At 47.3% G+C, this 26,261-nt stretch overlaps 1 protein-coding gene across 3 annotated transcripts in view; it reads right to left on the bottom strand.

Moving 5' to 3' along the window:
• The window catches only part of LSAMP (limbic system associated membrane protein), a 1,028,643-nt gene that overhangs the window by 303,432 nt on the left and 698,950 nt on the right, over nucleotides 1-26,261 (bottom strand). The window contains exon 2 of one of the 3 annotated variants that reach the window (XM_082045856.1): nucleotides 14,825-14,903. In XM_082045856.1, the coding sequence (XP_081901982.1) occupies nucleotides 14,825-14,903 (79 nt within the window). Of the gene's footprint in view, nucleotides 1-14,824; nucleotides 15,417-26,261 lie in introns of those variants that run through there. The other 2 variants (XM_082045857.1, XM_082045855.1) reach the window with 2 other exon arrangements.

Genomic DNA, 26,261 nt, shown 5'->3' with positions numbered 1-26,261 from the left:
CCACCACCCCTCTGTCTGCAGGCAGCCCCCCTTCCTCCTACCCTGTCTTGCACAGCAATCCCCTGGCTATAATTCCTCTGATTGAAAGAGGGGCCCTGCCTGTGTCCCCCGACTCCTGCTGCTCCCTCCCTGCACACACAGAAGTCTCCTCTCCCTTGCTTCTCCTTCTGACACATCCAGGTTCCCTGCAAGGGGAAACCCCCATGCTGCAAGGCCCCTCCAGGGCATTGGTCTCCTGCTCCTCTCCCCTGCCCCAACAGCAGCACAGAATATTGTTTTCTTGCTCCATTAAGCCAGTAAATGAGGCCGGCTTAGCTCAGCACTGTGAGCCGGTGCTCTGAGCCCAGGATCTGTCTCAGCACAAGAAGTAACACCGATGCAAACACAGGAGTGAAGGAGGGATTTGTAAGTTTGGCATCACGCTCTTCTACACCCAGACAGTGAGGAGAAGCAGCTTCCTGAGACCAAATCAAGCAAGCTAATGTAGCCTGCAAATGTTTTGGGGTTTGGCCAGGTGACCATGCTGCCTTCTCTGAGGCCGTCCACCTTGCTCCAGGAGAAGATAAATCAATGCAAGGCAACATCTGCCAAGATATTGACTTTGGCTCTGCTCACGGACTGCCTGCACTTCAGAGATGGGTAATATTCAGCTTGATTATCTCTCACCGCCAAGAGGAAGTTTCTCTGTATGCTTAAAATCACTGGGATGAGCCAAGGAGGAATTGATCTGTGGGAGAGAAATGCTGACAAGAAAACATGAGTCGGAGACAGGCTGAGAGTGGACGATGGGTGAGCAATGGAGATAGCCTCTGGCAGCTTGCCTGGCCAGGTTAGCAATGGCCTGGGTCACTGCAGCCTGAGAAAGATTGAGACCAAACACATTCATCCAAACTTTACAGCAGGCCTCTGTATGCTTTTCCCCCCTTCCCCAAATAGCTTTTCCTCTCTCAACTTGCTTCTCACCCTCCTGTATCCTTTTCTCTACCCTCCCATACATCCTCACTGCACTGGAGTTTTCTGTTTGCTTCATGTGTCCCTGTAAGTCACTAAATTCACTGCTTAAGGCATGACACTCAGTGGCTGCAAGGCTTGCTGCCTGCCCTGCTTTGTGTCTTACACCACGTGCCACATCCCTGGTGGTGAAAAGCCCCAACAGCACTCATAGACTGTCCTACATCCACCCCTTAGACCCTGAGTCTCATGGGCTCATATCCCAATGCATGAGGTGATGTCACACCAGTGAAAGGTGACATTTCATTAGCAGAACATGCTGACAAAGCCTCATGAGGTGAACATTCAGCAACGTCATCAGACTTGCCCAGGATAAAACACTGAGCCTTCAACTTGTTCTTCCTATCACATTTGTGGTAAAACATCCTCTAGGTCCTGTGGCCCCCCCAAGGGCAGCAAATGAGAAAAACATCTGAGTTCCTCCTAAAGAAAATTAGTTTTAGGGATAGTCTTGACACTGATTCCTACTTCTGTTTGCCAGATAGGCTAAGTGTCACATGCTTGGACTAGAGTGGCACTGACTCCTTGGAGCACACCACACTCCAGGGATGGAAGGGAGAAGGGTGGCTGCAGCAGAAGAAATGGGTAAGGACCTCCTGGCAAGGCTCACTTGGTTTCCTGCTGATGCACTTCTCTGAACCTTTCAGCTATGTTTCTGCCCATGCTTCTGCCATTCTCTGAGCCTAAAGGCAGCACAGAATTGAGAAGGAGAGGTGGAAGAGACCCAAAGGAACCATCTAGTCTGTTCTTCTCTGTGAAGGATGGATCACCTCTACTTCGTCATTTGTGGCATCTGTCACTCCTTGTACATGTCTAGTCTGTCCTTAAAGCCCTCCAGTGATGGAGCTACACAGCCTCCTAAGGCAACTTAATTCAATGTTTTCCTGTCTTTATTGTTGCAGAGTTCTTACTGACATTCAGCCTGTCTTGCTGCAATCTTAAGCCATTCCTCCTTGTCTTCTCCTGCAGAAGACATCATTCCTTTCTTTTGTATCTTATGTAGCTGCATGCTGTTATTCATATCTCATACGTAGTCCTCTCTTCTTTAGGCCTAATGGCCCCATTTCCATCCACCTCTCCCCACTGAATGTCTAGACTTCTGATCATTCCCACTTCTCTCTTCTGGACTACAACCAACTGGTCCACATCTCCCTAGAAATGTGAAGTACCTCAAACAAACACAGGACTCTATTCCAGCATACACAGTGATCAGCAAGCGGACAATACTACCCCCAAAGCAGGGATACAGCTAGAGCAGGACACAACGTGGCATCCAGTAAGACACTGAATGATGCTGTAAAATCTGCTGCACGCCCTTCCTTCTCTCTTCTCTGGGAGCTGGATGCTGCTCCCACTTTGAGCTTCACATGGCAAAAGCAGGCATTCCTAAGGCTTACTGTTCTGACTATGTCTGAGGTCCTTGACCCACCTGGCCTGCATTTACGTACCACTTCCCAACTCGGATAAGAAGAAAGCTGCACGTGTTCCTCCACCTTGGGACACACTTTTCAAATGGATAGACCTGCATGCCTCTGACTCATTGCCAGCACTGGAGACCAGCCAGGAGAACAGGAAGGGAAGAAATGCCACTAAAGGCCAATGAATACGCATGACGCGTGTTACGCAAGAACCCCTGTGGACCCCCTTGTCCGGGTAGAAGTCCTACAGATGGCCCATAACTAAGTACTGTTGATGCAGTGGGGAGGATGTGTGGGTGGACAGATAATTTGATATTTAGCTGAAAGAACTAAAATGGGTTTAATGCAGTGCTAGGAAGACAGATTGCCTGCAGCACCTTCTGCTCCTGATTATGGATGCCAATCTCAGGTTTCCCTCAGGTGTAAAAGCAGCCAGGATGCGTGTGTTTTCCAAAAGCATCAGAATCCAAGCCTCAAAAAAAGGAGGATAATAAAGGGTGACCAACACTGAGGAACATTCCTGCTACATTACAGCAGCTGGCTTTAGTTTTCTGTTGCATCTTATGGTTCCATGCCAAACATGTGGGGCTGTCTCTGGAGTTCTTGGAAAGTCTCTCCTGCAATGGACAAATCTAGCTGAAATGATCCTAACTCACATGCTACAGACCTGCTCCTTCTCTTCAAAGTCAGAGAGGTCTAGCACTTTCAACACTGAGGACTTTCCATAAGATTGCACCAACACTGTCTTTTAAAAGCATCTGCCTTCTCTGCCACCTGCACAAGAAAATCTCAAGTCTGCATCTCAGCACTGATCTGTGTCCCCCCACGTCAGCATCATGCAGGAATGCCAAGCTTCTCACCCAAGAAAGAGCTACAACAGAGGGGAAAAAAGCCCCCAGCTGCCCCCTCCCAACTTCCAGTAGTAGAATCACAGCACATCAAGGAAGCACTGCAGCAGGCTCCTCTGCTGATGGCAGCAATGTGGCTTTCACACCAGCATGCAGCCTCAGCTCTTGCCTGTCAACTACCTTATCAATGAACGCGCTCTCCTTCCGTTGTGTTTCCAACTTGGGCTGCAACTAAAAGCAGAAGTAGATCACTGGGATGCAACAGACATCCAACTACATTCCTGCTAGGAAGAGAAAGAGCTTTACTGGTGATGCAGACCCCGCCCACACACACCGCTTCGGATGAGCTCTAAGGATGAACAGGCACTGGGCATTCTGTGTAGAAACAGAAGATAAAAACACTGGGAATACTCTGCAGGTCCAGCTGAATACCAAGTACTGATTGAGAGAGAGCTCAGAGCCTGCTCTATCATTTACAGAAGAGCTAGGGCTCAGCAGTTACTACAATGCTCCACCATCCTCCTCTGCTGAATCTCAAAGGACATCAGGGTTGAACAAAGAGAAAAATATAAGGAAGAGGGGCATGCGTTGGGGAGGGCTGAAGGGTGAGGAGGAGATGGATTGAGACAGAGAGAAAAAGCAAAGGAGGGAGGGAGCAAGATAGAGAAGGCACGAAAGAGATGTGACAGACATCTTCATTGAGCAAAGTAGCAGGCTGGATGAGGGAGCGTGCCAAGGAGAGGGAGCTGCGTGCAATTTGCAAAAGAGGAGATGAGAGAGATTTCAGTTCTATCTCTCTGATGAACTTACCCATCCTTTCCCTCTCAGTGGACAAATCTCTGCAAACACACTCTCCCCTTGGCAAGAGACTGCCAAGGATAGCAGTAGAGTGAAGGCACATGAGGTGCAGCATGTGCACAACTTGAAGGGTCTGGGCACACTCCAAGTCTCAGCAGTAGGTATAATAACCAACAGGCCATAAGAAATGGGACTAGCTGGTGAAGGAAGGTAACTCCTTTTCTGTTCCTCATCAGGATGGAGGATCTCCTATTACCGCTGCCCACATTTGGCACACTCTAAGGTGTACTGCCTTCATATACTGCCCTGAACTGTTTACTGCCCAAAACCACGGCTGCCTAATGTGGCACACGGGTGAGAAAGGCAATCTGATTATTCATTATGCTTTTTCTCTTTTTTTCTTTTTTAATAAGCATGACACCAGTACTACTCAGAGCCTGTCCTCATCCATACTCCCATCAACAAGTTGATTCATTTCAGACAACTGCCATCAGCAGGGAAGTTGAGGGGGAAAGCCACTATGAGGGGGCTGCGTTTGCTTGGCATCTTATCACAGGGTCTGTGGTTCACAGGACCCCAAGTCAGCAATTCATAAGGTACTTGCTTGCTTGTGTAAGGCCTGTTTGAGCACACAGCAAGCACCCCCATCTCAGTCCCACCACACCCAGGAGTGATTTCAATTAAATAGCAGTGTAATCTGAGAAACAAAGACGCCTGTGCGAGTGTATGGCGGGTACATGCCAGCAACTGTGCGTGTGTGTGTATCGTTTTTCCATCGCGTCTCCAAGGGCTCTGGAAAGCAGCTTGCTCCCTCACATTTGCTCCAGCCCCGATTACCTCTCTGTGGTGCTGTTAGCCACCTTGATGGTCAGTGGCACAGGTTAGCTGGATGGTGACAGCAGTGACTGGCCAGGGAAAGCCAGCCAGTGCGTCCAAAAGGGGTTACTTTAAAAAGGAGTGATCTGCTGTGCCTAGGCTTGAGCACTGGGGTCATGAGGTCCCTGCAAGTTCTGCTGGTGGGAGGTGTCCCCATGGCAGGGAGAAGGGTGTGGGTGCCTGGTAAGCTCTGGGGCTCTGAGGACCTCACTGCTGTCAGGAACAAGAGCTCTGCTAAGCCAGGGCTGCAAGGTTAAGTCTGTGGGGCCAGCTTGCGGAGCTGGATGAGCGGGACAGAATCTGCCTAAGAAATGGCAGAGGCCTGTGAAAGGACCATCACTGTCTAACCAGTGTGCTGATGACTAAGGGGGCAGCAGATGGGAAAAGGCGGAAGGCAGACTGCAGTAGTCCCTCCCCAACTTCTCCCACCAGCTTAAAACCTCCCCTGCCATTGGACTCGAGGGGACTGCAGATAAACCTGCCTGCTCTGAAGGGACAAACTGGCTCCGCTGAATCTCGGCTCACATGTGCCCCTGCTCATCTGATGCCCCTTTACCCGTGAAGCCCCAATAAACGACGGCCTCAGCTGTCACAGGGTCTCTCCTCTCTAGCCGCAGGGAGGGGACTACAGATGACATTATATTGTATTTGGCAGACAGGGGACAATAATTTTTTAGAGAGTAATCACTCCCTGAGTCCCACTTTTCTTGAAACTCAGAGGACACCCTGGAACAAATAGGGGTTTCCTAACATCCCTGTTGTACCTGCAGCCTTCAGTAGGGTTGCTACCTTATAATGGTAGTGTTTTTCTCCCCTCTTGAGCATTTTCCAATTTCAGCATGCTTATTTATGCCCAATCCCTTCTGTCACCTGGTCTCCCTTCTGTTCCCTGACAAGGTGAACATGGGGCCTCACTGTGAACAAATTCCTGCTGATTCCTGTTGGGAATCTGGGCTGGGAGTGGGAATGGGGCTCACTATAAAGGAGCTAGTGTGAAGGAGTCAGCCAGGTTTTGTGCACTGTGGCTCCTCTCCTCCAAAGGAAAAGAAAGAAATAACGATGTTAGAACATTTTAACCTTTCTTTTTCTGAACTTGATAGGCTTGGCCTGAGGCACCTTTCCTAGCAAAAACAGGCTGCTATAAGATTGATTGGTTGGGTGCAGAGTTTAAAGGTAATTTTCTCTTGTCACATGCACATAAATTATTGTGGCTCAAGGTGAGATCAGCTCCATGTCTCACTTGTTTCACTGCTTTTATGCCCAGGCTCTGATGAAGGGTCATAAGAACCACGTCCAGTGCTCCTTGAGCAGCATTCTATATATCAAGAGCACCACAGGTGTACACATAAAGTCGGTGTCTGGGGAGGAGGAAGGGGCACATGCCTGCAAATCTGTACAGCCAGGGACTTCCAGCTGCAGAAGTTGCAGCTAGAGCCTTGATTGCTCAGCTATGAACCTGTTTAAAATGTTCTGTCCATGAATGCCAGGGCAAGGAAAACTCATTCACTCAGATTATTCACAAGGGGAAGAAAAAAAAAAGATGCACACAAAGGAAGCACAGCTGCAGCCAAAGAGAATTCATTTTTAACATTCATGAAAATATTCACAGAACACTTCAGTGCTATTTGCCTAAATTTTGCTGTTCGGAGTAAACACTTCAGCCAGCCCAGGCTGTATGTTCTAGGCGCAATACCGCATCAGGGATTAGTGGTGGCTCTTGGCTCCAGCTCACAGGTTCACACTATGTCCCCAAATATATGTGCCCCCCCTTACTTAAGGCACAGACTGACAGTCTGCCACTGCATAGTTCCTCACTCTTGGCCCTGCCACAGCCAAAATGACTTTGCAAGTACCCTCATCCATCGCATTCCTCATCCATCACAACCTTATGCAACAAAGGCACACACGCTCTGCCAAATTTAAACACAATGGCAAACAGTGACAGGTCTGGTGTGTGCCTGGTCTGGAGAAGCAAACCCCTTCCCCCCTATTCGTCCCCCTCCCTCTCCCTCAACTCATCCCCTTCATTGGTTTCTTTCCCTGAGCGTCCTAGGCAGCTCACACAAGAGAAAATGCAACAGCACACAAGGGAGACTCAGCTGAAGCCCTGAAGACAAGAGCTCTGTGCGTTGTCTCTTCCTCCTCCATAAATACAGCTGAGACGAGGACTGGATAATTGGCTAAGTGCCTGTCAGCTTAATAACACAGAGAGACACAGAGAGGGAGAGATTTGTGTTTACTATTCAAAGTCATGGATGCTGCCTGCCAGTGGATTTCAACATGGGTTTTGTTTGCACAGCAAGACACGAAAACTGAACGGACATGCAGCTCTGAGTCATAGTCCTCCTTGCTCGGCCTCATATGAGCATGAATGACCAGCATGGGATGGAGGGAGTGAGAAAGCTGGGAACTGAGGTATCTGCCATGCAGGTACCATCAGGTTCCCAGTTCATCACTGGGTTCCTACACTGGAAAGCACCCTCACAACCCCTGATGAGATACTGTCATCAGCGATGCACTTAAGTCGCACCACATTGGGGGCAATGACAGTGGTGGGTCTCCAACATGGTCACCCTGATGTCCCAGAGAGGGGTGGGTGCAGTGGCTCTGTAAGCGGTGGCTGCACAGCTGCGTGACCCCCCCTACTTCATTTCACAACAGTTGGTGCCTGGTGAGCTGGAGCCTTCTCAGCCTTTCTCACCTGCTCATAAATCCAGTGTTCCTCTAGGAGCCCACCTAGAGAGCACCCGTGAACAGAAACCACTCAGGCATGTCTCACCTCTCACAGGAGTGTGGGAGTGTGTCTGCGGGGCACAAGCCTCCCTGCTCTTCCAAAGCTTTCACTACTTCCCTCTGATACAGAAATGCAAATTTCAGTGGTGAGAGAGTTCACTGGAAATGGACAGTATTGGCCAGATCTACCATGGTGTTAACAGCTGAGCAGCAGAAGAGGAAGATGCAATATTCTGTTTGCTTACTACTTTTTTCTTTAACAGTTCTAGGAACTGAGGTATAGTGAAGCGAAAGGACACTTCTAACATTAGTGATGGTTACTGAGGCCCAGGAGTCCGAAAAAGCCACACAAACCTCCTAGCAAGCAGTCTGTTACCCTGTCCAGTGCTGCCTCTCACCTATACAATGCTTGCAACTTTACAAAGCATACAAACGTTTGTACAACTACACACAAGAGAACACTTTTCATTTTTAACAGGAACAAATGCAGGGAAACACACGCTTGCACACAGGCACACGCAAGCGTGCACTCCGCAAAACCTCATGCAGATGTCTTATTGCAAAGCTTATGTTGAACTCCAGACCAGTCTGAGCAGGCTCAATTCCATCCAGTTAGCTCTTACCGAAAAAGCCCAACCCCAGTGAAATCAATAGAGCTGCGGCAGGGCTATTTTTCCTCTTTGCATGGGGCCGAGCACAGCAGAGTCTGGAGTCACAGCTGGCCTCTCCCACACAACAAAAGTTGCTCCTAATAAAAATCTGCAAAAATATACATGCACAAGGGAGACAGGCTGTTTAGATTATTTTGAAATAACTGTTTTCTAGGCAGAGGTGAAACTCATCGTTATTAGTTCCCATTACTTACCATAAAACCAGACACTTTAGATGTGCCTGAAGCCTGAAGCAAATGCTTTGGTGTCAGATTCAGCTGAAAATCACATTCGTTTCTTCTTCAGCGAGAGCAGAGTAAAAGAAAACTCAGTAAATTCCTGACTTCACCTTTGTGCCCTCCATTGCACTTGCTCCAGCAGAACACAAGTTCACACAAGCCAGAGTGAATTTTGATGGACAACAAAATCAGGTACCTTCAATGAAAATGGCTATATTCAGCCTCACAGTAAGCCTGTTGAAGCCCCACCGCTGCATCAGCAGCGAGCTGTGGCCCTGCAGCTCTGTCAAAAACAGATGCCTGTGGGGCTGGATATCAAGGGCAGGTAAGTGTAATATATATTTTGAAAACTTATAGTTATGAGATGGCAAATTCCGGTAACTGTGAGCTATTTTAAGACAGGGTCTTTTCTCAAGACCTTCTGGGGAGGGGAGCGGAATGGAAGAGGTACGGACTCTGAGACACTCCAGGTAACACGTACTACTATATAAATTTTAATGCCAACTAAGCAGGAAAACATATGGTACTTAGCTGCAAACTGAAGTGTGTGTGCAGACTCAGGGGAGGAGGTTAAACCCATACAGTCTGATACTGTCTCTCCTCCTTCATCTTTCTGAATGCGAATTATACATACAGTGTTATTAAACATACATAATTTCAACATAGAAAGAGCCTTTTGTTTTCTAATTTCCATTCCACCTTTGCTTGTGATGGGTTAGTCCCATCACAAAGGCCCCGCTCACCAGTGAGCACACTATATTTAGAGAGATGCTCATCACCAGCCTCTGACCATATACATATTGCAACTTCCTTTATCATATGTATGCACACACACATAACCATGTATGCATGTGTGCCTTCATATAATGCCACCATCTGCTGCCGGATCTGGAAGTTTTGCAGCATCACCTGAGATCACATTTATACTTTTTAATTATTATTTTTAAAGGAAAACATCAGCAAAGTACAGCCCCTTTTGCACAAATCCCAACATACCCTCTTGACGCATGTCTACCAGATTTGACAACGAAGGCTTTGTATGTACCAGAAAAAAAGAAAAGTGTTTGGGACTTGTAGTCTACACCAGCGCACACGAGGACATACTAGGGAAACCTCATTTGTCGCATTTGCTGGGTTGTTGCACGGCTGAGCCGAGAAGCCAGCCTGAGCTAATGGATAGGTCACTAGGGTGGGTGCCCCTGACCCTGCTGTGCCAGCCTGGGCGAGTCCCCTCACCCCCGGGGCACCTCCTGCCCCCACCCATCCCAGAGAACAGCCACCCGCCCTGTGGAACGGGGGGATCTCTCTTACCCTCTGCTCACATGGCACTTAATACAAAGGGTGCCTCAACGTAGTGCTGGCCTTCTAGTGCTGCGACAATACTACTAATAACCAGGGTTACAATTTCACTGCCAAGATGTATTATTATGTGGCATTATACCTTCGAACATGCCTATTGTCATTTCTAGCAAAGGGCTCAGCTCAGTGCTCCCTGTTATAAATTATATGCTAATTACAAATGTAATCTGAACAGCTTTTACTTTTCTTTTAAAATGACTGTATAGGGCATAAACTTTGTTGTGATGCTGTGTTGCTACTTTGCCCGAGGTGGCTTTGTCCTCTAGCATAGCTCCACATGTAGAATATCAGCAAAATACTGGGAGGCCAAGAACAGAGTCTGCATAAATTGCTTATATTGCAGGATTACACCAACAGTGCTGTCATTACTGCTGGTAATTTGATTCTAGCCCATCCTTTGACACGTGTAACTTGAAGAAGCTAAGTACTCATTAGGATGGAAGTTCCTAAGCTTGCTATCATCCTGAAACTTCATATTATTTAAAAATACCTGGTAAAAATGTTAAATGTTGGTTTTCATCAGTGCATCAGCATTAGATTGATTTAATTCTTGATGAAAAGTTGATGCTGGAAAAACTCAAGAACAATGAGCCAAATTCTGGCCTTGGCAAGATCCCAGTTCTCCAGCAAGCTGAGCATCATCTGAGCAGTGCTCAGCAGCTTAAGCCCTGTATGAGTCACTTGTACCTCTTTTATTAGCAGTCCCCAGGAATCTGCCCCAAAGACAAACATGTTATTTCTGGCATTGCCCTTGGGCTTTGGTTAGATTTGTAGTGGTATAACCAAGTGGAAGGGAATGGGGATGTGACCCATTTTGGTTCCAGCTGGTGATGAGCTCCATTTCAGAAGTTATTAAAGGCTAAATCTGCCTTTGTGCAGACCTGGGTCCTGGGCAACCTGCAAGTCCCACTGACGTCCTCAGAATAGTGCTTAAAGGCACTTTGAGGGGAGCTGCTGTGATGGTTCCCTAGAGACCTGATCCCACAGCATGGACTCCATGGCCATTTTGCTTCTAATCCATCTTGAGGGCCATACACAACACAGAGGCACAGTGCCCTCCCTTCCCAGTTTGTAGTAGCTGCCCTTCGCTACTGCACATGTCCCACTTAGCCAATGTCTTCCTATTTCTCACCCCCTCCCCAGGCTGAAAGTGTGTAACAAGGCACGGGGTCCCTGCCTTTGCTCACCCAACACCTGCAGAGCAAATAAGGTAGGAGAGGATGCTGGAGAAAGGTAAACAGAAAGAAGATTTAGGGGATTTAGGGTTAGAGCTTGCTTTTCTTTTCCCATTTTAATTAGTTTTGGGGGATGTTTTGTGCGTTTGTTGTTTGGAGAGGGGTTTTTTTCTAACATCACATCCAAAACCTGACATGCTCATGACTGTGATCTTGCTAGCAAAACATTGGTAGGAATTGTATAATAGCACACAGTTCCCCCTCAGTACTCAAAATAAGGTTCAGTGTCCATCTTCACTTGCTGAAGACAGAGTTAAAAATGAAACCTCAGTAAGTCTGACAGGCTCTCTAATATACAGTGTCATCTTTGAAACATCCTGCTCTCTTTTCTCGGTTGTAGCTGGCCAAACACCAGAAGCTCTCCTCAGCCCTTCTCACCTGTTGCAGCTCTCAGACCCCTCCTCCCTTTTCAGCCTTGCTCTAAGGAGCGGATCATTACCCTTTTCCCTGTGGATAGTCTATCATGAGCTATTTTTGTTCTTTCTCTCTGCAATTCCCTGACTAACCTCCCCATGCCAAATACTCACTAAAAGTCATCAACCTTCAGCAAGGCCAACAAATGAATCAAATCTGCTGCCATGTCATTTAAGAGACGAGCCAGGATAGAATTAGGAACATTTTTTAGAAGTCCATAGCAAGGGAATATTTTAAATGCCATAGCTTTAAAAAGTCGCATCCAAACTTTGCAGAATAATTCTATTCTGAGTAATAAGCTGCAGATGAAGCTCTAGAGGAGTGGCTTCCTTGAGGAACATTAGGGCTTATAATAAACTATTTTTCTCTACTTCACAGAACAGTCCACCCACCCATTCTCCCACCTACAAGTGTAATACTACATACAAATGTATAAGGCCTCAAAGGAGACTAATCATTCAGAAAACCCTGTCCCCAATGATTTACTGAATGATTTGCACCACAATTTACACAAACAAAATGGTTTTAGTTATATTATCTCTATGTACATTGTTTTTAATTCTCTCCAACTGCGTATCACTTTTTCTCCCTCCTACATTTTCATTTCCCTTCAAGCTACATGATGGAGCTACTGGCCACCGTTAAACCACCACTGCATACTCCCTCTTCCCTCTGAGGCAGATGCATAGCAAAGATAGGTGATATGATCTCTGTATAGAAATCTCTTACCTACCTCTCCATAGAGGTAAAGATCTGCTCTGAGCACAGCTGGTATAGATCATCTAATGTTTTTTCCCCAGCTAGATATTCCCCTTGCGTTGTCACTAGTAGATCTATAGCCAGGGAGAGCGAGATGCTGGGAGTTTTTCAAATGTCTGTCTTAAACTATGTGATGTTTTGGAGGGGCAGGAAAAGCAGCAAGGGGGAAGCTCACAAACCAAGCCTTGCTTTAACACTGAGGGTATAAAATGCCATCCTGCAGGACCTAAAGTGCATGGGACAGAGGGAAACATCACCCCTTCCAGCCTCATGTGGCAGTCCTGTCTCCCAGCATAGCCTGGCTTCTGCCCCTCCTCTGAAGGAGGGACTGAAACATCCCAGAAACCTGGGGCTGGTCCCAGGAAAAGGGAGAGGACACAACTGCCCTTCTTAGGAAACACGACAAGCATATAGCCAGCCAGATCTGCTTAGAGAGCTTAAGAAGGCAGCTAATGGAGGTAAAGCCTGTGTGCTGGCCACAGTCACTTCTGACAGAAATGCCACCTGCCCAGAACATGGTATTGCTCAGGGCAAGCAGTTACACGCCAGGTGGGTGTGCAGTTCCTGCAAACTGTGTCACTTGGCACACATCTGGCTGACACAGCTGGATCACCTCACTCAGGTGTTTTATTTTAGTGCCTGACAAAACACTGGCAAGCCACACACGATCACCGAAACCACTCTCCCATGCAGCCCCATTGAGCTTGCTGACAAACGCTTTACACGCAGCACATGCAGGCACCATCTCCACCACCCACTCAGCCCTCTCTGCTGCAAATGCAGCTTTAGCACACAGCGACTAGATAAACTCAAAAGCTCCAAGGTTAAGTGGGAAACAGAAATCCAGTGACCCCTGTCTGGGCAAGTGAGCTTAATGACTTGTCTGCTGGTGAACGTACCAAACATATGCTGGTGAACATCTGCCTGAGCAGCCCCACCAAAATAAATGATTGATGGAAGTGATTTGCCTTTAAAAATGGGATAAGTCAGCTGGGAGTCCTGCTAGAAAAGGGTTAATGGGATATATGAATTGCTAGTGAGTGGAAGGGAGAGAGAGAAGCTGGGAGTCAGAGGCAACACCCCTTGTTAGGTGTTTACCGTGTCGCATCTAAACCCTTTCCATTGCATATGCAAGCCAGATGAATTACTCTGTAAATCCTATTACTCCGTGTGGATAAATCTTACATGCAAGTTAACAAGTCTAGAGAGCTGGGGAATGGAAGCTGCTGAACAGATATTCCAGGATCAAAACAACCCAGCACACGGGAGCTGAGAGAAGCGATACACGTACACACAACATCCCTCTTCTAGCATCCTTCTTCCCTGATCCTATCTTGCTTGCTCACATACCCCTCTCTCATTAAATGGGAGGGATGCAGGACACAGGGGATCATGTAGCAGACCATTTGGTGACATCTAGCAGGATTTATTTCAGAGAAAGAAAACTTTGCTGCTGCTGTTAGCTTTGCTAGGGAATTGCTCCCTTGATGCTTCAGGGTTTGTGCACTATCAGCTCCTCATACAGATTACAGACTTATTTTAAATTATGTCCAGTAGTTTTATAGCCATAATACACAGTGTGTGCACACAGTCACATGTACAGAATTTTCCTTCAGTAGGGAAGTTACTGCAGGTAAGTTGAGCAAGGCAGTATGCAAAAAAGAAACCCACAGGAAAAAAATTACTGTGTTTCAGCTATTTGGGACACTCTTAACTGAAATCCCAAGTAGCCTCAGAACTACCTTTAGAAAACCTGCACGATGAATACAGAAATATAACACTCGATACTGCCAGTGAACAAGGCTTCATGTGCAAAGACACCTCATCACAACCACTCAGACGTGCAGGCACAGCCTATACCTGTTTACTTAACCCTGCAAAAAAAAACAACACAGTGAACGAGACACCAGCTTCATAAATGTTGGAGCTCTTACAGCATTTTTTCACCAGCCTTTTAAACTACTGTATCCATCTCCTCAGGGCAGAAAAATAAATAAATAAAAATAAAAGCCAGAGTTTCCCCAAAAAACTTGCTTGAGAGTTCTGGCAGCACCAAGGCTAAAGTTTTTGCATAGGTACAAAAACAAGCATGGGAAGATCAATGGAACATCTGGCAAGCACAGCTGGATCCCTTTTCGATTTCTCTATTGATACTGCAGGGCTGGTGGAAAATGTACGTTCACGAGAGCTGGCTAACATAAACAGTTCTTTCCTCACTGAAATTCTTTTGATCCAGAGCAGTGCACAGAGGAGAGTGGTGGCAAGACGTTTTCAAAAGCTTTGCAGTTTTTTTTACATTAAAGCACAAACACACACGCAGAGCTTGTTTGTAGCAGCTGCTGCTACCGCAGTTTGAGAGGTAAAATCACACACGCTTTCGCAGAGACATACACACACAAATCTATATCGCATCACATGTGTATGTTGCATATGTAGAGATATGGATAAACACACAAGAAAGGAAAAGTTGGCAAGATGCCCTACCTGAGGATGGCTGTGTCCCCCTGCCTCACGGTGATGTTATCGGTACCTCGGGTAAAATCCACGCTGCGGACTGGCAGCCCTGTAGGGAGAAGGCAAAGCAATCTCAGTAGGACCAGTGGTAATTGTTTCCGATCAGGCTGAGCCCTTGCTACCATGGCTGGTCTCGTCGAGTTTCACTGTCTGTACTTGTCTCTCTCTATGCGTGTGTATGTGGACAGATAGATGTAGAAAGAAAAACAATAATAATAATGTACAACTCTTGCTCTGATCGACAGCCCCAGAAAGGGGAGGTGATTTCACAGTCCTTCTTAGCTGCCACTTTCTCTTGCTCTTTTCAGTCTCTTGCTGGCTTCTTTCCCCCCCTTGTCTTTTTTTAAGGCTTTCAAAAAAAAAAAAGTCTTAGCACGACCTTCAATTAAAAACAGAGGAAAAAAAAAAAGACAAGAGGAAAAAGTCAGGTAGCAAAATAATTAAAAAAATAATAACAGCTAAGGCGGCCCGTTTGGAGTGATGAGCAGAGGTTGGGGGAAGGAAAAAAAAAAAAAAAAAAAAAAAAGGAAAAGGATTAACACGAGTCCTGTGCCGCCGGGCTGCGAGAGTGGACGGTCCTGCTCCAGTGCGCGGCTGTGCAGCCTCCCAGCCCCGAGCTCCCTTCCTAACCCACTTTCCCAGGCGGAGCGAGCGAGCGAGGGAGGGAGGAAGGGAGGGAATGAGGGAGAGAGGAGGGAGGAGGGAGCCTCACTCGGGAGACGGCAGCTCGGCACCACGGCGGCGAGCGCGGGAGGGGAGCGGCGAGCGGCGCTTCCCGGGGGCGCAGCCCGCCCCGCGGCCCCCGCCACCCCGCTACCCTCGCCCGGGAGAGGGGCTGCCCCGGGCGGCCGGGGAAAGGGCTCCGGTGGTGGCCGGACCGGGCCTTTGGGAGCCGGAGCGCGGCTGGGGAGGGAGAGGGGCACTGCAGAGCAGAGAGAGGGGGCATGAGGAGGAAATTAGGGGGTGGAGGGCAGAGGGGGGATGCCCCGAGGGAGAGGGGGCTGGAGAAGGAAAGAGGGAGAGACAGAAAGGGAAAGGGATGGGAGAGGAAGAGGGGCCTGGAGAAAGGATGGGGGAAAGAGGGAGGATGGGAGTGCAAGCGGGGGAACTGGAAGCCGAGGAGGACCGGGAAGCACAACGGGGAAGGCAGGAGCAGCCGGGAGAGGCTGAGCGGGAGGGAGGCAGCGGGAGCGGGGCAGAGGATGGAGGAAGATATGGCCAATATTCACAAAAGAAAATACTGAGGAAAGCGGGGCAGGGGAGGGAGGGGGGTTGGCGGGTGCAAGGAAGCTGTGGCCAAAAGTGCAAACAACTTGGCTTTGCGGCCCGAAGCCACAAACTAGCTGATTTACAGAGCAGCATTCTTGGCAACTGCCTCTGCAGCCTCAAACCTTGCTTTTTCCCCCTCTCAGACTTTCCTCTCACCAGATAAACAGTTGTACATCCCTCCCTCCGCCTCCCTCCCACCTCTCTCCACTCAGCCCTTCCCGCCCCCCACCTCCTTTCCCAGCCTGTGAGGGATGGACCGCAGACAATGCTGGTATTGAGCTGCCCGCAGCGTGAATACCCGGCCTGTCCTCCCGCCTGCCAGCGCCCGCAGCTGAGCCCCGAGCCCGGCAGCAGCGCTGCCCACCCGGGAACGCTCCCGCCGCTCACATACCAGCATCGCCGCCGCGAGAGATGGGAGATTAAATTAATGGAGAGGAATAAGCCGTATGTTTTACTGCTGATGCCTGCCTGCCATCCCCCCAGCCCGCTCTCTCCTCTGCCTGCAGGAGGGAAGAGGAGAGCTGCTCCTAGGGATGTTTCCCTCGCGTAACCCTTCTGTGGCCAAAGCACGGCGGGGATGGAGCGGGGGGGGAAGCAAAGAAGGAAAGGGTGGTTTGAGGGGAGTCCAGAGAAGCAGGTGGAAGAAAAGCTGGGAGGAACTCCACTATAAGCCGCTGTCCTGTGTGGTCACAGCTCTGCTGCATGCGTACAGGAAAGAGAAAAAAAACCCATGCATGCTGCCTGCTTCACCTCTGGTCTGGGAGCCTTATGGGGATACAGTGGACGCAAACTGGAGGGACAAGAGGAATGGCTGTGTGTCATGCAAAAGGCCACATGGGATCAGATCAAAGGTCCCCCTCTAACCCCATGTCCTGTCTCTGAGTGCAGCCTAAACCCAATGCCTTGGGCAGAGCACAAGCACAAGGGGAGTGTGCAGTTGGTACTGCCCCAGAGCACTTCTCTAATTTCCAGTGATTTGTGGCTAAGGCATGTCCCCAGCCAGTGGCAGTGTCTTTGTAGTTAATGGCCCTTGATTGATTTTCTTCTTCCAGGAATGTGTCCAGTCGCCTTCTGAACCCCTGGAAACTGGCCCCTGCAGCCTTGGTATGGAAAGGCCTTGCTGTCTGAGTGCTTAAACAATCCCTGCATGTGTTAAAGTCCCACAAATTAAGGGCTAAGGTCATGACACCACTGCTCCAGTGCCATGCATGCAGCAGCAAAAGAGCTGACTGCTTTGTATTCAAGCCAAGGGAGTGAGCCAATTCAGACATTTGCTCTGCAGGAGACTTGACGAAGATGGCACCAGGGAGGAGGAGGAACAAGAAGGAGCTAGGGGGTTAATCCACACACTGGATGCTCCCAAGCTACTGCAGAGAGAGATTTCACCTGACAAGGGCATTACTCTGAAGAAGATCCTGCTGCTGATAGACCAGCAGCCACCGCTCTAGGGCCATGGACAGCACAAGGGACAGAAAGATGCTATTGGGCTGCTGGCATCCCAGATGATGGGCATCACCAAGAGGAAACCTCTGCCCTCTTGTGAGAGAGTTCGAGTACAGCTAAAAGACCCAGTCCCATATGAAGTTACCAATGATAGAAATGCAACCTTCTTGCAAGTCAGAGCATTGCATGGATCCTTTTTACAAAGCTCTCCCACATATGTTTCATCTACATTTAATAAGAGCTATTGTATGTTAATTGAATGCCAGTGGAGTAAGGAAAACATATTTGTCGAAGATTAACTATTATGCAATGCAAGAAGCATCTGCCACCCAATTGCTAGAGCTCACTAAATATTTCCTTATCTCAGAGTATTTACTTAGAAGGCAATAACTATCCAGTTAAATCTAAATTTAATGCTTAGTTAAATATAGTTCATGGAAAGTGGCACCAATATGTTTTATACAGAGAATGACAGAGCGGGTTTCAGGGAGGTATAAGGAAGGACTCCTGTCCCCAGACTCTCAGGACATCTTGACTCAACATGGGACTGCACATGGCCATGCCAGCCTACAGAGTGGGGTGCATTACAGTAGACTCAGAGGTCCCTCTCTGCTGGGGTAGAAGTACAGGGGAAGTCTTTATCTTCTTATGGGTTTATACAATCCTCATTAGAACCACCATAGCATAACTATTTAATAATAATAACAATTATAGTAATTATAATTATAATAAACAGAGAGACGAGGAAGAAAATCCCCTGAGGGCCTTGTAAACCTTGGGAAAAATAAAACCAAACCCTAAAACTGATAGGTCTTATTTGCTTTTAGAAGCGTACAGAAGCAAAAGGAAGAGGTTGCCTATGTATAAAAGGCCAAACTAGCAGGAATTGCACAAATCCTAGGAGAGAGCCTCATGAGTAAAATAAATACTGTTATTTTTGTACGTGTTCCCAGAATAAATTACTCCCTAGACCCATCTCCCCCTGCTGGAAGCAGATAACGGAACAGCAGGTCTGCTTTCTAACTTTCCCACCTTCTGAAAACTTGAGGAAAAATTCTGATAAACAATCGGAGCACAGACACCACAAATTTATACTGCCACTTTTTAATGCAATTTACCAGTACTCCTGGTAGTTGCAGGATGGACAGGGCCTGTATGACTGACCAAATTTTGTCACTATGCTGTTGAGGAATGGATGAGGCACCATGAGCCCAGCCCTACAGGTACCACATCAACCTCCTCCAACACGAAACACTTACACCCTGTTCAAAGGGAACGTGTCCTAGTGCAACATCCTGTGGTGAGCACGTGCTGTACGGTACCACCAGAGACACAATAGACATGCTTGGGTGAGACAGGTTTAAAGAAGGTGTCTGCATGTCCACAGTGTGGGGCAGGACAGCTCTGCGTGCAAGCTGGAGGGAAAACAGCAGCACAAGCAGGCACAGCCTGGCTGACCTTATTCTCCTTGGCTTTGAGGGAAATGTGCTGAAGACATCATAGCCTGGGCATCTAAGCTGGCCAAAGGAGAGACCCTCCATGCTGGCCCTGGGTGGGCAGCCTCCGCTGAGGTGCACAGTGCTGAGATGCTCTGGGACAAGTACTCAGGTCACCTCTGCCTACCTGTGTGGCAGCTTGGTTTTAGAGATACTCAGGAACTAACATTGTGAAAGCCTGAAGTGCCATCTGCTTTTCATGGAGAGCCAACAGTCACTGAAAGCATGGACTCTGGCCACAAACAGAGATGGTTTTTTTTGCATTTGAGGTGGCTAAAAGCAAAGCACAATCCATGGAAGATTCATGCAATGCCAACTGCAACAGCCGTCTGTATGATGTGGATGGCTGCCCTCTAGGAGCTGAAATGAGGCTCATCAGCTCACACCACAAAAAGCCACAAAATGGCAACTGTTGTCACTTGACTTTCACTCACTATCAATCACACCGAAACTGTTGACTCTTTGCCAAATCTCACTGAAATGGGGGAAAAGACAATAACGAAAAACACAGACAAGTAGTGATCACACAAGCCTCCAGACCCTTTCGTGACACACATGATTGTTTTAAGGGGACTGGATAACTGCTCTGCCAGCGGAGTCCAAGAATGTGGCGACTTTATTCAGGGTATCCACAATGATGAGTGAAAACGTATGATGTTTTGTGAGCTATAACGTGTTTAGTCAAGATACACTGCTGTACTCAGCAGCAGAGTCTGCTCAAAACCTCTCAGCCATGCAGAGAAAATGCAATTTCGTTGCATTGGCAGTGGAGTTATGGAGAGGAACAGGGAAGAAACAAAGGGCTTTTGGCACAAGGGAAGGAAGATTAAGGGACCGTGGCGGGGCGTGGTGATCTCTCCTTCCTCTTTTCCTGTACTTGCAGCTCCTACATGTACACATTTCTGTTTTGCTGTGCAAGGGCAGCTTCCCACTCCATTACATTAAGCAGCTACATTTCACTCATCTTTGGTTCTTCTACAGGAGTAGAAGAGAAGGAGGAAAAGCAGGGCTTGGAGAGAGGTGGAAACTCATTTGAATGCAGCAAGTGCCTCTAGAGGCAAATTGAAGAGGAGGTGGGATTTCGGTGGTAAATGTCCTTCTCAGACTCCAAGAGAGGGTTCCTGTAAGCCATAGTCTGTCCGATTCCTTCAGCTAAAGTGGCCTTCATCTATACCAGGCCAGAGTCTGCTGGAAAGAGTGGACATTTCCATGAGACAACTGAAAAAAATGAAGTCAGCTAAGGACAGGATGCTATCTACCAAACTTGATCCTGTGCCAACTGGAACATCGATGCCATGTATTCATGGCACCTTCATATCCCCAGGGATATGGAGGGCAGGTTATATGGAAAAATTCTGCAGTTCAACAAAATATATGTGTATGACAGGTCTAATACTAGATGTAACCATGACAGCATGTGCCTAATTTCAAGAAAAAAAATCATTTTTTGCTATTTTGCAACTCTAGACTGTCTTTTGGTGCTGAGAATCAGAGCCAGCTTAGGCCTGAGACTCACATCAGGACATGCACTGACAACAAGACCAAGCTTCCTCTGAAGTAAGGACCTTATTAGGTAGAAGGATTTATTGCATTGAGAGTGCTCAGATAGGTCATAACCGTGGATGATAACATGAATGCAGAACACCTCTTTCTAAGTGTGGTCACTGAGCTGTAACAGAACATCCCTCCTGTACAAGAACAATAGCTGATTTTCACCCATTTGCAACCTTGTTGCTATGCAATCGATCTGGCTTCACAACCGATCACCTTGGCGTGGACAATTTACAGGCCAAGGGCCAGGTTGTCGCTGCTGTGGGCTGACATATCACCACCACTGTCAAAAGAGCTATGCTGATTTCCACCAGCTAAACATGAGACCTTGAGTTTTGAAGTTCATCTACTTCTGTGCTGCATGGGTAGAAAACTGCATTATTACCTTGGAAAGAAAAAACCTCGTTCGACTGGATAAAGAGATTTTGTGCTCAGGCTTTTCAGAAAGTTTCACCTTTAGTTAAAGACCAAATCTGAAGCTTGGGCTGGAGGAAAACAGCCGTCTAACCATGCCTTTTTTCATCCGGGTATGACAAAGTGGGATTAAAGAATCAGCGCTGCAATTGGTTTGTGACCTTAATTACTGGTTGCTACCAAAGCAAGTGCTTGTAGAGCTACAAAGTCATTGACAACAGGTCCTTCCTACTTCAGAGGAACAAGAAACAGAGAGAGCTTCCCTTTTAGTTAAAACAAAAGTTGCCCTTCTGGCCTTGCAAATGCAACAGGCATAAAAGCAATCAGTGGCATCAAGAGCGTGGTGCTGTCTTTTCCCTGAAAGATCACATATCATTAGCGACATTCCTTACCGACACTGCGGAACTGGGCTCTGCAGCTGCTGTTTGTCAGAGGGTGTCGAATCATTTCAAGCCCACGCGAGGCCACACTGCTCAGCGACTGCTGCGGCATGGCAGGGACCCGAGCTCCTGGCCATCTTCCCAGCTGGGTCAGCAGGTAGGAAACCGCATGACCAGTTCCCTCAAAGAAGGCCAGCTCATGGCATGGGAGGAGGCAGGGAAAGAGTTGATCCCAGTTCTGACGTTTCTCATGGAGACAAGGTATTATGTTGGCCCTTATTTTCCAAACGTGGCTATAGGAGTTAGGCATGCAAGTCTAGATAAGCTTCCCACTGAGGAAAGCCTCAAGATTTGTTTTTGTATTTGGGAATGAAATCATTGCCTCATGATGTCCAGGTGCCTCATGATGAATCAGGTGGAGCCAGGGTTCAGCCCTACAGGTCTTTAAATAATTCACTTCCCACAGGAAGGCAATATGTTTATCTACTTAGACCTGCTATCCCACAAAAACTTTCCTCCCGCTGCTGGCGAACATTTACAGCCTTCAGCACAAGTAATTAGGATTGGCTTCACAGAAGGGCGCTTGAGTAGCTAACAGTCCCTCCCAACACACAAGCAGAGAGATGACCCAGAGGTTAGGATGTTCTAGGAGGACCTGGAGATACCCAGTCGCAATTTCCTCAGTGAATTTGGGTAAATCACTTAATAAGGCATTCACAAAGGCGTAAAAAGCTAATCTCTCTCGGTGCCCTCTGCCCCTAGAGAGATAATCTTCTCTTGAGGGCACTTCAGAGCAGATGTCTAATTTAACTGTGTAAAATTGTTCGGTCTCTGAGGGCATGTCAAAGTTTCCAGCTGTATAGTGGAGATCCTAACATACCCTTAGCTTCCAATAGTAGCCAAAGGATGAAGCACCAAAGGCTGCAAGGTGGTCCAACACTACAGTACAGAAAGCCACTGCAAGACATAACCTACAGAACAGCCCACATGTGATCTATTTCTAACACAGTCGTTAACAGGCCCCCAAAAATCTGCTGGGCAGTTGCAAGGGATGTTGGGATTGCTGTGAACAGGAATCTTACACAACTAAGAGGTGGTCAAACCTGTTCTGCTGAGCCTTGCTATGTATTCGATGACCTGCTCCTGCATGGAGTTCTCAACACAATACTAACTGATGAGAATAATCATTCCAACAGTGATGATTCAGAAGAGAGTTCCATCGTCTTGCTGAAATGATACATGCTACACATTCATCATCACCAGAGAATTAATTTTATTTAGAAGAATAGTGCAGCAGGCCATTGTGCTGTGCATTTTCTTGTCCATTACAGAAGCTCCAGCATAGCTTTTATGAAACTTAAACTGGGGCCTTCAGCAAGACAAGAAAGATTCTCAAGATTTGTGATGCTATCAGGAGACCAGACTGTCAAAAAGCCTCACAAGATGAAACAGAAATTTGTACGCAGAAATTTTGAGAAGGGTCCCTTTGAAACCATGACCTGCTTAAACTCAAGCTTCTGAAAACACTTCCAATCATTTTACTGCATTCAGGTCTGAAAATGAGAAAAACACATCTTTAACATGTCCAGATTTTCAAGATGACAAGAGAACTGTCCCACAGACATAGGCTCAGTTAATTCCATTCTTACTACAGGTCAGGGATGTCTCTGCATCAGCGTTTGGAGTTAGTGCCTGCCCACTCTTTCAGCACATACTTACCAATGTCTCAGCTTTTCTTTTCCCCTTACCACACTACCTCTCTGCTCCTTTCTCCAGTCTCCTCGCCCTGGTATTTTCAAGTATGACTCCCTTTCCTAGGTTGCTCCCATGCCCTGTTTCTATAAGGTCCAGTCATATTTATACATTTTAAAGCTAGGAGGCACTTCTTAGATCATCCTATCCAGCTGCCTGCCTGAAGCCACAGAAACTCACCCGCTTCTTCTGGCAAGTAGCCATAACCAGCAGCTCGGCCAGAGCACCTTGTTCAATAAAGGCGCTTGGCTTTGGTTTAAGCAGCCCCAACTACGGAGATGTACCCTATGTCAGTGGGTTTAATGATTAATTACTACCTCAGGTTAAGAATTTATCATGTTGTTTTAAGCACAGATGTTATTTCCTTTATCATCCAGCCACTGAATCAAATCATGGTTTTGTCTGCTTAGATTAAACGGTCATCTGTTGCAGATAGCATCTCCTTAAAAAATTATGCTGTACCTGTTCAAGCCTTACTTTGTACCACTTTTGTTTCTAGTCCAATACTTTGCCATAAATACCCAACACTTAGTGCCAGAGAGGGAAACAGGGTATTTTTGGCAGCCTCTAAGAGAGCTGACAGATGCTGGATTAATAGCACTGTCCTAGGGATGAGGCCAGATAGCACAGAAGTAGGGCCAAGAGTACAAACTTTAGGTCCAAGCCTAAGCATGAGGAAGGGGGATGCAGGAGTTGGGGGAAAGGATGGAGGACCTGCTAACTAAGAGATGCAAGAATAAGGTGGCTCCTCAGGGAGAGGAGGGACTGTGCTGGAGGTGATTCCTGGAGCTTGTTCTGTTAGATGAGACCAAGGCGCTTCCAGCACAGTCCTGTGCTCAGAAGCAGCAGCAGTGCAGCTGTACAGCCTGTGGGCTCCACTGCTTGCAGCAGCAGCAGAACCCTGTGTCAGAACCACCTTGATTCAGTCGCATCCCAACTCTCATTTAAATTAACTTGGATAAGCTGAAAACAAACTTGAGCATGGACACAATTGCAAACTGCTCAGATGAAGCAATATGTATCAGACAAAGCAATTACTCTTGAGGAATGGAAGTTCTTCTCTGAACCCCTGCTTACAACATTGCTCATGCTGGGCTGGATGAGTGATGCACACATCCTGAAACAGCTCCCCGAAGCAGAGGTCTGGGAGGCATTTAAAAAAGCTTCCAGGCAGGAGTGAGAACAGGCAGGTGTTCTCCTGGAGGGATGTAAAATCTCTGTGGGAACTTAACCTGTCAGAGTCAGGCTCAGGCCCTGAAGTGCCAGCGAAGGTACCCCCCTCTACTGACAATTTACTCAGCTTCTGCAACCTGTTAGACCCAGCAGCTTGTGGGACTTTACGAAACAAAGAACCGACAACCCAAACAGGAACGGAAACATTGCTTCTTGTGAAACCCCCGGGGATTTGTGCATAGTCCAGCTCTTCAGCAACACTTAATTACCTTTGTAATTTATACAACACACCAGTATTTTTTGAATACTGTAATGAGCCTGCTAGCTTCTTCCAGCAGGCAGAGATCAGGGAAAGACAAAGGGCAGGTTGGTCAGAGCACCCTGGCAGCTGGCTGAACAAAGGCAGAGGATGTGAAAAAAATCACTAGATTTGGATCAGACTGGAGTAGGGTAACAAAAAAAAGCCCAAAGAAAGCCTTTGATGATGAGATGGAGCTATGAGTAAGGCACTTGCACACTTCATTACTTGTCCTCTGATAAAGGAATGGACTGGAAGATGAACCCCAGATACCAGACCTATAGCACTTGAAGGGTAAATCTACCTCAAGTGTCCTTAGGGAACATCTATCACTGACTACTTCTAAGTCAAAGTAATTGTCTGTTAGACCTTTTCACCCTATTTTTTCTGTCTGCCAGGAATCATTCTGTGTTTGCCAGACATAAGTGGGAAACCAGGGAGGGCCTGAACTTGTAAAATAGAGGGATCCAAGTCACTTGAGCATCTGCTTCCAAGTTTTTGGTAGGACAGCCAAAAAACCAAAAGTACTGAGAAAGAATGGTAAACATGTTTTACCAGAGGCACTTTTTAGCTGATGAGTGTACAGCACAAAGGAGCTGGCAGGAAAGCTTTTTACAGGCTTGGGATGGTGAAACACTGCTGCCAAATGCAGGGAGGTATCTGCTCAAATAAGCCCTGCCAACCTACTGATCTGACAAGGGTCTGAGAATCATAGAATGTCCCATAAGGATCATTGAGTCAAACTCCTGTCCCTGCATATGACAGCCCCACAGTTCGCACCATGTGTCTGAGGGCATTGAGGAAGAAGAAGCCTAAAGCTCAGATAATTTTTCCGATGAAGTTTGAGATGTCAAAGGCAATCTTGACAGGCAGACTCCCCTTGGATGAATCCTGGCCCTGATATAACCATGTGGAGCTTTGCCATCTATTTCAGTGGGGCTACAATTTCACCTCTTGAGTCTGCCTCTCAGCTGAAGAAAAAGTGCAACACAAAGAACAAAGCAAACATGGGAATTAAGGCATGCCTTCAAATTCACATCAATTTAACTGAATTACAACATTTCTCCAGTAAGTTCATTGCTCATCAAAGTGATGAACAAACGGTGAATCTGACTGAGCTGAGACAGACCCAGCATAAGCAAATTAAGTGCAAAGTTCTCCCATTCCCAGCTCTGTCAGGAGATCCCTGTTCTGTCCATCAACATGCCCTGGTATTTCTACCCACTCTTCTCCTCTGCTGATGTAGCTAAGTCCTCAAAAGAAGAAGCTGCTATTGCCCATGAAATTTTAATGTAGCAAGGAAAAGGCTCCAGGAAGAAGAATACTTGGTGGCATTTACTCCCTATGATCAAAGCCATTTCATGTCTCTTGTGTGATATTTTTAGAACATAATACAAAGTGAAAGCAGTGTTTAGACCAAGGTCCCTATTCACGAAACACTTTCTGCAGAGGGGAACACAAGAACCAATGCCAGCAGGAAGCCCATCTTCTTACAATATCTCTCTACCCATGTGTATCTGCAGGGAATTAACAGGACAGAAAGAGCCGAGCAGGTACCTTAAACTAGTCCCTTCTTATCACAAGTACAATGTTCACCAGGACATCTCCACTCACCTCTGAATGCTTCCCAA

The sequence above is a fragment of the Streptopelia decaocto genome (genome assembly GCF_964273445.1).
Source record: "Streptopelia decaocto genome assembly, chromosome: 1".
In the NCBI taxonomy this organism is placed as follows: Eukaryota; Metazoa; Chordata; class Aves; order Columbiformes; family Columbidae; genus Streptopelia; species Streptopelia decaocto.
This window is presented reverse-complemented; position numbering and strand designations above follow the sequence as displayed.